The sequence below is a fragment of the Sciurus vulgaris genome (assembly GCF_902686455.1).
Source record: "Sciurus vulgaris genome assembly, chromosome: 2".
Taxonomy (NCBI): Eukaryota; Metazoa; Chordata; class Mammalia; order Rodentia; family Sciuridae; genus Sciurus; species Sciurus vulgaris.
Window position 1 is genome coordinate 29,307,702 of NC_136462.1, and position 11,976 is coordinate 29,319,677.

General features: G+C 45.5%; 1 protein-coding gene across 2 annotated transcripts; it reads left to right on the top strand.

The window, feature by feature from the left end:
- Window positions 1–699: 699 nt before the first annotated feature.
- Window positions 700–10,717, top strand: PROX2 (prospero homeobox 2; the record flags this gene model as incomplete). 2 transcript variants are annotated; one of them, XM_079127267.1, is made up of 4 exons in its annotated part: window positions 700–1,983; window positions 6,336–6,437; window positions 7,530–7,724; window positions 9,121–10,717. In XM_079127267.1, 4 exons carry the CDS (start codon window positions 700–702, stop codon window positions 9,304–9,306), a joined length of 1,767 nt encoding a protein of 588 aa, XP_078983393.1. In that variant the 3' UTR covers window positions 9,307–10,717. The 2 variants fall into 2 exon arrangements, with proteins under 2 accessions (XP_078983393.1, XP_078983394.1); XM_079127268.1 differs by lacking the exon at window positions 6,336–6,437 and having other exon boundaries at window positions 700–1,443.
- Between the last annotated feature and the right edge of the window lie 1,259 nt (window positions 10,718–11,976).

Here is an 11,976-nt window from a genome sequence, read left to right on the forward strand (position 1 = left end):
AAGTGCCCTACCCTTGAGCTACATCCCCTGAGTTTCCTATTTTTAAAAAGTGCCCAGATTCTGTTGCCCTTAGCTACTTTGGATCTGGTAAATCTTGGCTTGACTCCAACCTGCCTTTTACTAGTTGTTTGATCTAGGGGGGTAACTCTTTAACTTCTCTGGAGTCGGGTTCCTAATTTGTAGATAATAGGATGTCGGGTCATGGTGTAAAGTTCTTGGTATAGTGCCAGATGTTCCATTGGCTGTCATTATTATTATAATGTATTGTTAGGCCCAGGCAGAAGATCTTTCCTCCTAGGGGATCACTCTTGAAATCTCCTCCAAGTGGGGTCCTGACCAGAATCATCTGGAGGTTGGTTAGAATGCAGAATTTCTGCTCCATTCAAGGTCTACTGACTTGAAATGTTTGATCAAGATCCCAAGACATTTTCTTCGTACACACATTTAAAAAGCACTACTTCAAGTCACATGTTCTGTTTTCTTGCTGTCTTTAATTTTAGGAGTCTGCCCAGGAGGTTTGTAAGCCCTGGCATCCCAGAGTCTCAGTCCTCTGCAGCAGACATTTTTCACCCTGCTGAGTGCAGAAGAGGAAGCTCTGGTTCATTCTGGGTGCACGCCCCTCTGAAGAGGGGAGGAAGGTTTCCAGAAGCTCCTTGACTTCTTCACGGAGCTCTCAGCAAGTGCTGGGGAAGCCAAGTGATGGATCCAAACTCCATCTTGCTTTCTTCTCAGTCCGGGACCTGCTCCCACCTGGAAGAACCCTGTGTGGATGGTGAGAGAGGCCTGGCCTCGCAAGGGCTGGAGAGAGACTTCCCCTTTCCCTGGGGCCACGCCTCTGGCTCTAGCCTCACTGATGTCAACTGGTTTGGGGACGAGCACATCCAGGCCAAGAGGGCAAGAGTGGAGACCATAGTCCAAGGCATATGTCTCTCCCCCACCCCCCTGGTGCCAGGCAATGCCCAAACCAGGGACAGCCCATGCTGCCCAGAGAAGGCCCGGGAGCGGAAGAGGAAGCAGAGTCTCCCCATGCAGCAAGGCCCCCTGAAGCCAGGCCCTGCTTGGGGCAACAGGAAAGGGGGCCCCCGGGTGAGAGAACAACTTCATCTGCTCACGCAACAGCTGAGACATCTGCAGGAGCACATCCTGCAGGCTGCTGAGCTCAGGTCTGCAGCTCAGGGCCCCAGAGGCTCTGAGCAGGGGCAAGGTCCGCTGAGACCAAAGCAGAGGAATAGCTGTGAGTCTAGCCCCTGGGCTACCGACAGTGACCGCCACCAGGATTCTAGCAAGGACCTCTGTGGGGCAGAAAAACCCAGAGTGTCTGAGGCTGAACACCAGTCTGAGGAGCTCAGATTCCTTTCTTGTGGAACACAAGCTTTGTTGGAGATTCTGAGGAAAGAACTGACCAGGGCAGTGTCCCAGGCTGTGGACTCAGTTTTACAAAAGGTGCTTTTGAATCCACCAGGACACCTGACCCAGCAGGGCAGAAGTTTCCAGCAACTAGTGCCAGAGGGCAGAAGAGAGCCCTCACCTCCTGTGGGGGGTACATATAAAGATCTACTTGCTCTGGCCACCTTGCCCAGAAGGGCCCAACCACAAGCTGGGGTCCCTATGGGAAACTTACCACTGGTCAAGCCTCTAGATTCTCCTAGGTACCCTATCTCTCCAAGAATCTCCAAGCCCTATCAGGGTCCCCTCGCAAACTGTCCCTTGGCTATTTCTTCCCATGTCCAGGAAAATCAGATTCTTAGCCAGCTACTGGGTCATGGACCCAATGGCTATTGGAGCAACAACCCTCCATTGAACTCATCTCCCCAAAGTCACCCCTCCTTAGAGTCTGCTCTGCAACCTTGGGTCTGGAGCCAAAAGCAGTGCCCCCTGCCTTTCACCATGGTCCCCCGTCTGGAGAGCCGGCCCCTCCTTCCCTCTGTGAAGATGGAGCAGGGCAGCCTGGAGACTGTCACAGATGCACTTCCTTTCTCTTCTGTCCAAATATCCTTTACTGGTCATTGAAATTCTCAAGGGCACTGCCCAGAGAAACAGGAAAACTGGAAGTTGAGGAGGTGGGGGACAGATAACTGTACTGCACAGGGATTAACTTTGCTTTCTATGGTCTTTTTTTTTTTTTTTAAATATTTTTAGTTGTACATGATATCCTTATTTTTTTATGTGGTGCTGAGAATCGAACCCAGTGCCTCACATGTGCTAAGCAAGCGCTCTACCCCTGAGCCACAACCCCAGCCCTCCACGTTCTTCTTAATGTGCCCTCTGGACCTTCTTTCCCTGACTCACAGCCTGTTAGTTGCGTGACCAAGTGGAAAACACATTTTAGGAGTGAGGAATCCTGGGAAGGTTCACTTACTTATTTCTGTGACTCATCAGATTCCACCATGACTAACTTGTTCCTTTGGGTCTGAGAGGTTTTGGTTTGTTTGCTTTCAAACTCAGATGGGCTTCCACAATACAATATGGAAGAAAATCCCTGACATTTAATTACTAGTTGCTCATAGTGCTAGGCAGAAAAGGTCAAAGGAATGCCCACATCTGAGGTATGTATCTACAGGCAAAAAAACCCCTGCATGTTAGATAGTTCGTGAGGAATACATGAGGAACCAGGAACTTCTGGGGGAAAAGAGGGTTTTTTCTCAGAGACTAGACATGGAGAGATGTCATGCAAGGGCTGAAAATCTTCCCTTTAAGGAACAGCTTCCATGCTACAGCCTGGGGTGGAACCCAAGGTCTGGGCACAGGTGGGAGAGGCCCCCCACCTCCACAACCGTGAAAGTCTGAGAGGCCCAGGCTGGCCTGCATTGGTCTGCTCTTATCACATCATCTCCACAGATCCACTCCCAGAGGAACCCTCAGGATAATAGTTGTTGAGTTTGAAGAACATAGGGTCTGGGTGCAGTGGTGCATGCCTGGAGGCTGGGGAGGCTGAGACAGGAGGCTCAGTGGTTAAGCAACCCTGGGTTCAATCCCTGGTACCAAAAAAAAAAAAGAAGAAGAAGAAGAAAAAATAGCTTCAGACTGGGGATATAGCTCAGTTAGTAGAGTGCTGGGTTCAAACACAAGGCCCTGGGTTCAATCCCCAGCACCGCCAAAAAAAAAAAAAAAAAAGTAGCTTTGGCAAATACTGGGTTATTCTTTTTGTGGCAGGGGAGTACTGGGATTGAACCCAGGGGCATTTTAACACTGAGCTACACCCCCAGTCTTTTTTATTTTTTATTTTGAGACAGGGTTTTGCCAAGCCGATGAGTCTGGTCTCAAACATGTGATCCCCCTACCTCAACCTTCCAGGGTGCTGGGATTACAGGCATGCACCACTACACCTGACCCGGGTTAGTTTCTTTACTGCAGAAATTTTCAGAGCGTTTAGAATGCTGAAGTCTACTGTGAAGCTCTAAAGGAGAATGTAGACAGCTCCAAACTTTTGGGGTCAAAGAACCCTCTTCCAACAAGCATCTTGCAGGACTGAAGTTCTGAGAACGTATTTTTGGTGCTGCATTTTTAGTGAGCTGCGGCTCACACTGCTGTTTGTCCTGGGTAGCTTTGAGTACAGATTCCAGAGGTTAAAGTGTCTCGGAGTCATATCCAGGTGCGCATAGTCCGGTCCCCTGCCTGGCACCTGCAGGGTAGGATGGGGTGGGGCTGGCTCACTGCCCAGCAGAGGTGGCTCTTGTGTCCTAAGTGCTCTGAGCGCCCCCTGCTGGTCCAAGGTGTTAGAAACATCCCATGGCTTCACTCTTGGAACCAGTGGCAAGAACACATCGTTTGCCAGCACTACGCTCTTCAGGCAGGAGGAGTCTCTTTGGAGGTACGCATACCAGCACAGACTGATTTTCACTATGAGAAAGGCTTCCTGTCTGGACTTTTGTTAAGAGACCGCTGGTTAAGACTTCCTACTAAATTTGGGCAGCAGGAGACCCGTCAAGAAGGCTCAGCCCTTGGAGATTTGCTGATATTTGTCAGGCCCCTACATGTGTCTGCTCCTGTCCTGTGGAATGAGGATTGGGCTCAGAAAGCATCAGGAAGTTTGGGGGCCCATCCTAAGAAAGACCTAGATCAAGCCCGGTCACACCGGTGGAGTGTGTGGCTATCTTTAGAATGATTTGGGGACCCCAGGTTGTGTTCTGCCCCTGTGACTATGCCCTCCTTCTGCCTGCTTGCACTCCACACTAGAGATGGATTTCTGTGGGCCATGAAATCCATCTAGCAGCAGCTGCATTAGCAAAAAAGAACAGCCACTAGGCACATAGCCCGGAACCAGGGGCACTCAGCAAGCAGTTTCTCCTGCAGGCAAATCACATGTGCATGCCCACCACCACTTAGCCACAATGCTAAAACCTAGAAAGCTCTGAAGAGCCCTGTAGCTTTTTCCTTTAAGAGGGAGTCGACCTTTTTTGGTGGCAAAACCTGACTTACACGGACTGGAGGTTATTTATAGATTTATTCCACTTAGCATAATTAGACACCCATTTTGCTGTAGGAATATTAGTCTGTTGTATTACAGATGGCCTCTGCTGTGTTAATTAACGTGTGACACACACACACATCATATTAACTTTATAAATAACAGGAATTCTGAAATCTGAACTTCTTGCCCCAGTATATCAGATAAGGGTTTGCCAGCCTGGCTTATCTTACAATTCTCAAGTGACCACTCTAGACTCTGGAATCTGAGAAGCAGAGAAAGAGAAGCAAACTAACTTGCCCAAAGTCACAGGGCATACGAGTGAGCAGCCAGGATTCAAACCCAGGATCTGACAGTCAAGCAAAGGCTTTACCCATCATATTCTACATTTTAGAAAGGAGGCCCAGAGAATTTAAGTGGTTTGCCCAAGGTCACACAGCTAGTAGGTGGCCAAATCAGCCTCTGAATCTGGGTCTTTGGATTCTCAAATACAAGATTCTTTTCATAGCATTTATCAACATGTAATAAGGACAAGAAGTATAGCCAATGAAAGGCAGGAGGACTGCAAGTTCAAGGCCAGCCTGGGCAACTTAGCGAGACGCTGTCTCAAAATAAAATAGAAACAACAACAACAACCTCACCCCCAAAACAGGGAGAGGCGTGTTGGGGATATAGCTCAGAGGTAGAATCCCCTGGGTTCAATTACTAGTACTAAAACAAACAAAACCCAAAAACTTAAGGCTAATGGATGGGGGACAGGGGTCTTCCATGTAGCAGCTGGGGTGCCTGGGCCAGCTAAAACCATAGTTAGTGGGTTTGGTTTCTTTTGGCTAAAGCAATTTATCCCTTGGGAAAGTCTGAAGTTTGAAAGCTACAGCACTCAGACCTAACTCAGAAGGTTATTCTTTGAAATGAGTCTCACCCAACTTAAGGACCTTCCCCAGGAATGCTAAGCATTAAGAGTGAGTCTTTCTCTCCCACCCTGATGCTAGGGAGTTGCACCACAGCTTCCTGCTCTTAAGGCGGAAGGAGACTGTCCTCAGGTCAAGTATGGTTTGGGGTAGACTTTCCACATGTATGTACAGATGAAGGTTGATCATCCATTCACCCCCTTAGCCAACACGCATTTATTGAGCACCTACTATGTGCCTAGCACTGGGCTAGGCACGTGGAACACAAAGATAAAAAGACATGGTCCTTGTCCTGAAGGAGCTCACAGTCTAAATGGGGAGGCAAACATGCAGTAAAAATTCCAATAAGGTCACTGTTACAACAGAGGTTTGTACAAAGAGCCTCAGGAGCCCAGGGTGAGGAAAGGCGAATTTGGTGCGGAAAGGTTCCTTATGAGATGGAGATTCTGAACTGCAGCTTGACTGATAATGGAAAGTTCTGCTAGGCAGATGGAGGGCAGATGCAGGTGCAATTCAAACTTCTTGATGGAGCAAGAGCATCATGGGAGCTGTGCTCAGCCTGGCTAGATGCTTGGGGCTCATATACCTGCAAAGCCACCTTGGAGAATGAGAACCCGAATGGAGTCCATCTAAGCTGCTCCTCTCATCTTACAGATGAGGAAACTGCGGCAGAGGGGAAGTAAATCTCTACTTGGGGTTTCAAAAGGGATTCTATGGGATAGAAGCTGTTATCTCCTCCCATCTCATTTTGGAGGAGCACAGACTGCTTGATATCATGCCTTTACACATCAAGATGTTTTTAAATTCTGCAGCTTGACTGCATGTACGGCATTCAGCTTATCTAATCAGTCTCCAGAGACAGAAAAAAGGAGCAAATACTCTATTCATCCAGAAAAAGGGAAAAACAAAACAGAAACCACAAGAACAGGACAATCGCTATTTGGATAATCTGATACAATTATTTGGTACCCGGTGTTTCAAACTGTTACTTTTCCTTGACACTGAGGTAAATCCAGGAAGGACTGAACCCTGGTCACTTGAAGAAGGCCAAACTAATGTTCTTCTTCACACGGTACCCCAGCTCCAGCCTCCTGAAGGCTTATTTCCCTGATGTCCAGGTAAAAAGTCAGTTTCAGCCTATGAGAGACTCCCAGCTCTGTGAGGAAGGTCCAGACCCTCGCACGTGAGCTCCTGTTCATGCTGTTGATGTCATTGGTGTGGTTCCCAGTGCTGGGCAGAGATGACCCAAATAATCATTGGCTGAGGAAGGTTGGGTGTCTGAATTTTTAGACTTCTGAGTTGTGGATAATCCCAGAAAAACATGGGAAGGGAAAGTAGGGGGAGAGAGAAACGCTAGTAAGTGGAATCTTTGGCCTACTTTTTTGTCTCTGCTGGGAGCTTTATGAAAACCTTATAAAAAAGAAAGACTATACATTGTCAGACACTGTCAAACTTACATTCAGATTATTGTTTCAAAACTGAGTGAACATATGTACACATCAAGTGTGACAATAAGGAAAATAAAAGGAACCAAATTTTGTCTGTTGCCACAGAAAGTTTCTGGAGGACTCCACTACCCTGACGAATGGGCTAAGGGCTGTTAACATTTTGGATCTGATTTAAGCTTTTCAGATCTTTCTCTTTTTTTTTTTAATTGTTTGTTCTATTTAGTTATACATGACAGCAGAATGCCTTTTGATTAATTGTACACAAATGGAGTACAACTTTTCATTTTCTGGTTGTACACAGGTCTTTCCCTCTTATTCAGTTGCTTGGTTGATCCCTGTAGCAAACTGATTTAGATTTCAATTCATTCTTCAACTCTAAGTTACCAATAAACTGCTCTTTGACCTACACCCTTTACCCCTTCCATGACCCTTTACATAAGCAGAAGGCTCCAAGGCTGCCATGCCAGCACCACAGTGACCTTGACCCTAGAACCACTTAGAAACTATGAAAAGTTTCTCCTGGGTGAAAAGTTTTTAAAAATCTAGTACATGAAGAATTATTTTCTAATGGGCATTAGAACTAATTCATATTTGGAAGTCCAACTGAATAGGCTTGGCAAACAGCTCTGACTTCTTTCTCTAAAGGAAGCCCCATTGGTTGAAGCTATTAACATTAACCCTGTGTTGAATTTGACGTTGACAGTTATGATTCTGAGCAGCTCATGGCAAATGTTTGACTTGATGGACTCCTTGTTTGCACAGTTCAACCGCTGCATCACCTCTCAGATGATCAAATGGTTCAGCAACTTTCGTGAGTTTTATTACATCCAAATGGAAAAATTTGCCCGGCAAGCAGTTTCAGATGGTGTCACAAATTCCAAAGTGCTGGTGGTTCTCCGTGATTCAGAACTTTTTCGAGCCCTCAATATGCACTATAACAAGGGAAATGACTTTGAGGTAAGACTATGTACCAGGGTCCCATCAGGTCTGAGGAGTATCTTTCTTATGTGATTGGGTGTTTGAGAAAACACCCCTTTGGTGTCTCTTCTTGTCACTGAGAGTCATGGGGCCTGGGGCCAATCTCTGCATCACTAACAAAGATCTCAGCCTAAAACATCTCTCAGGCAATAGGTAGATGCAGTGAATACAGCCCATCTTCATGCTGAAACCTAAGCAGAAGTCTACCAGAAGTCATGTCAGTCTAGACATTATTCTGCAATTATCCAGTTTCAGAACTTGTTGACCTTACTGTCAGGAGATTCAGGACTAAACACTAGCACCTAGTTTTGGCCCTGAAGAATTTCTGTTCATCATTTGGCTCTTATCTGTATTCTCACTGAACAGATTTATAACAAATAAACAATGCTCAAGCCTCTCAGCCTTGGATCTCTATGAAGGCACACTGGTGGCACCTTAGGGGTAAGTGACAGTCAAGAGTGAACCTGAGTGTCACTGGTGTGAATTCCTATCAGGAGAGAAGTGGAGCCTTTTGGACAGATAGTAGCTGTTAGGCTGGCATCTTATTCTGCAGGAGCCAGGTGCGTCTTGTCCGAGACTGCATTTCCCTCTTCTTGCTTTTGTCTCTTGATTGTGGTCACAGGAGCAGTTTCTTGATATCTCCAATAATGTAATAGATAACATAATAATGTGTAGACATCTCTAAGAACTGCTGGTGCCCACTGGTTGGATGCTCAGGCTGAATGTTTGGAAACCTAAGCCTACCTGTGGGGGGAAAGGAGCCAAGGCCAGGGTGGAACAGTGGCACCACTACACCTTTCCATGTGGGGGTGATCATTGAACAGGTAGTGGCAGCAAGTCCTAGGCCAAGCTGGATCTGGAGGACCCATGGGAAACAGCATCACTTATGGTGCCAGTCTGGGTAAAGGTCCTGGAACAGGTCCCCTCCACTGACTTTGGAAGCAGGAATGCAAAGCCCTTGGGATCCAGCCCTAAAAGGCGGTGGGATGAGGTATGACAGACATAAGTTGGGGAACACTCCTTTCCACAACAGGTCTGAGAAAAAGAATGCTAAAAACCTCTTTCAATCACAGATTTAATTTCAATTAGTTTCTACTTACTTACTAAAAAAGTACATGCAAATCAAACAGATCCTCCTACAAGGGGAGTGTCTAGTACACTTTCTCCCAGGGCCAGCTCACTGGAGCTGTCATTTCAAGGTTTGTTTGAAGAGGGAGCAGGGCATTCTTGGCTGCAGCAGTCGGGGGCTGCTAGAGTAGGGATGTTCTTATACCCCCACCCACGGAGCAGGTAGCATCAGCCTGTGGGGGCTCGGTGGTACCAGAGCTTCCAGCCTCATGTCTTTCCTTTCTTGGGGGTCTCTTTGGGAATGCAGGTCCCGAATTGCTTCTTGGAAACTGCCAGCTTGACGTTGCAAGAGTTCTTCAGGGCTGTCTCCACAGGGAAAGACTCAGATCCTTCCTGGAAGAAACCCATTTATAAAATTATTTCCAAACTGGACAGTGACATCCCAGAGATATTCAAATCTTCCAGGTATCCCCAAGAGGTGTTTCAGAGCTAAAGCCAAACAAAGTGAGGAGACTAGGGTTTCTTGAGTTTGTCTTAAATGGTAATAGTTTACTGTAGCCATATAAAAAGGGCACATGAACTCCCTGGCCCTGAATAAGTACTATAACCATTTTGATCACTTATTTCCTTTCCAGAATCATCAAGAATTTAACCTTAATTATAAAATATATCAACTAAGTGAATCAATGTGTTAGTAGTATATTGTAAAAGAAACACAAGTTTGGAATAGGAAGACTTGAATCTCAATCCATTGTTGCCAGGTGTTGAGACCCAGGCAATCTCCTGGTATCTCTGCATCTGTAAAACAAGGTTGAAAGATACTTTGTCCTGAAGTGTTCGGTGACACATGACACAAATGCGAATTTCCCTCTCTTCCTCTAGCTTTCAGGGTTATCTTATTTGGGGTTTTTATAAATGACTGTTTCATTTTTATTTACCTATTCTCAAGCTCCATCTATCTGCTAGACAATTTCACATTCATTAAGCCTTTGCGCTGAAAAGCAGTTATTATCTGAACAGAAGTTTTTGAACTATGAGGTTCACAAAGCCTGAGAGGCCAGGACACTTGGATTGGTAGGCCTGGTCAGGAACATGGAGGAACCCACAACCTTCTGAGTCAGACTGCATGCTAGACCACACTACACGTCTCTCAGGATCTCAAACAGGAAATTGCCACTAGTAAGCAGCCAGCATTGATGTGGCACTGACAATGCTGCCTGGCAGTCCACCTCACAGGTGATGAATGGCAAAACTGGAACAAATGCAGCATCACATACAGAAATGGAAATTCTCCCACTCGAAAAGAACATGGACAAACTTCCACAGATGAAGTAATCTGTGAAATCTACACTTTCTCCCCTCTTCTGGCCCAACACAAACTGTGACTCACTCTGAGCAAGTAGGCAAGAGATCTGCATCTGTCTTAGCTAGTTGGAATGAAGCCTGTAAGCCTGGCCAAAGGTGTGCAGGGTAGGGTGGGATAATACATGGCTTAAGCTGTTTAGTCCTGAGACATCTGTGACTGGATGAGCTTCCTTCCTTCCCATCTACACAAACCAAATTCCATGTACAGCTACTCTACTTCCTTGACTATCAGGTGAGGTGATAGCTGGAGCAGATGAGGTAACTCCCTCAACTGTTGCTAGATACATCAGCACAAAAAAGGTATGAAAGATGACTTTTCCTTGAATTTTCTCGTACTTCAAACAGCTGAGAGGAGAAACAAACCATACACTGGCTAAACCAAGACTTGTAGGTCACTGAGGGTTTTTGTTTGTTTGCTGGGGATGGAACCCAGGGCCTCCTGCATGCTTAAGCTTGTGCTTTACCAGGGAGCTACAGCCCCAGCTAAGGGTTCTTTTTAGGTGTCCTTCAAGACATTCAATTATACTCACACTCTGCCCCACTTTCTCCTCGTTTTCATAAAGTTCTTTTTATCGAAATGAAGGAATTTGCCAAAACCAAGATTCAGACAGAGGCAAGTATTGAGTACCCTGGGTGAGGGCAATCAATTTTGTTTGGACACAGAATCCCCTCTCCAGAGTGGCATCACATGGCTATTGAAGACATCCTTGGGAAGCAACTCCAAGTTGACATGATTGTCCAGTACAAAGCAGCCTGTCCCAAACCTGAAATTCATTAGTATGTTTTAAAGGCTGAGCCAAGCCACCTCAAGGGCAGTCAGCCTCGTCTTGAAGACCAAATAGATGAAATGTGCAAGCTCAAATTGAAAACATTCGTGTCCTGCAGCCTTTCCAGGAACTGTTCTGACCACTGAGCTAAACACAGAAGAATGTGTAAATACATGCACTCTGCCAATAGAGGAATTCCATTTTATTAGTTTTCTGTTTCTACCAAGTACATCTCTTTCAGTGTTGGGAACGCAGTCTGGTTGTAAGCCGAGCTGGTTATTATGTTCTTTCAGCAGTCGTAACTCTGCCAACGGTCTGGTCATTCTTTCCATTAAGGTATATGTGGGTGCTGTTCTCTCCAAATTAGATGTGTTCATAGTCTGGTCAAGTACTGCATAATTGTCTGGATCTTTCAATGGTGGATGACAGGCCTGGACAGTGGTGTGTGATGACAGCACCTCTGAGGAGTGAAGGTCTAATTATAGATGAAAAGCAGGCAGTTAACTGGCATTCCATGATTTGTTGGGAACCCTTATTTCAAGCATGGTTTCACACGGTATGCACAACTGCAAACTCAAACAGTGAGAGGTCAAACGCATTTCCTGGACCTAACAGGGTTACCTACCTGATTTTTTTTTTCCACTAAAGAAAGAACAAAGCACAAACAGCAAACAAATAACACTATTGTAAAGTTCTGCACCCCAACTCCATTAGGAGGTATACTTTTAAAATGTTTTTTTTTTTTCCAATGAAAAAATATAGAATCCTTAAAAAAATAATTTAAAGGAGTACTACCATAACCTAATTTTATACACATCTCCTTTGGAAATATTTCTTTAAAAATCCTTTAAAAACTGGCTAAAGTTTTGGTAATCAGTTTCCTGAATTTTCACAATCACTTTAATGGTTTTGATCATTTGCCCTGTAAAGAAATTTGGAGATGTATGCATATAAAACAAAATTTAAAAATCCTTTGATGATTTTACACAAATTCTCTTAAGTATATGCATAGATCTTACATAGTAAAAGAC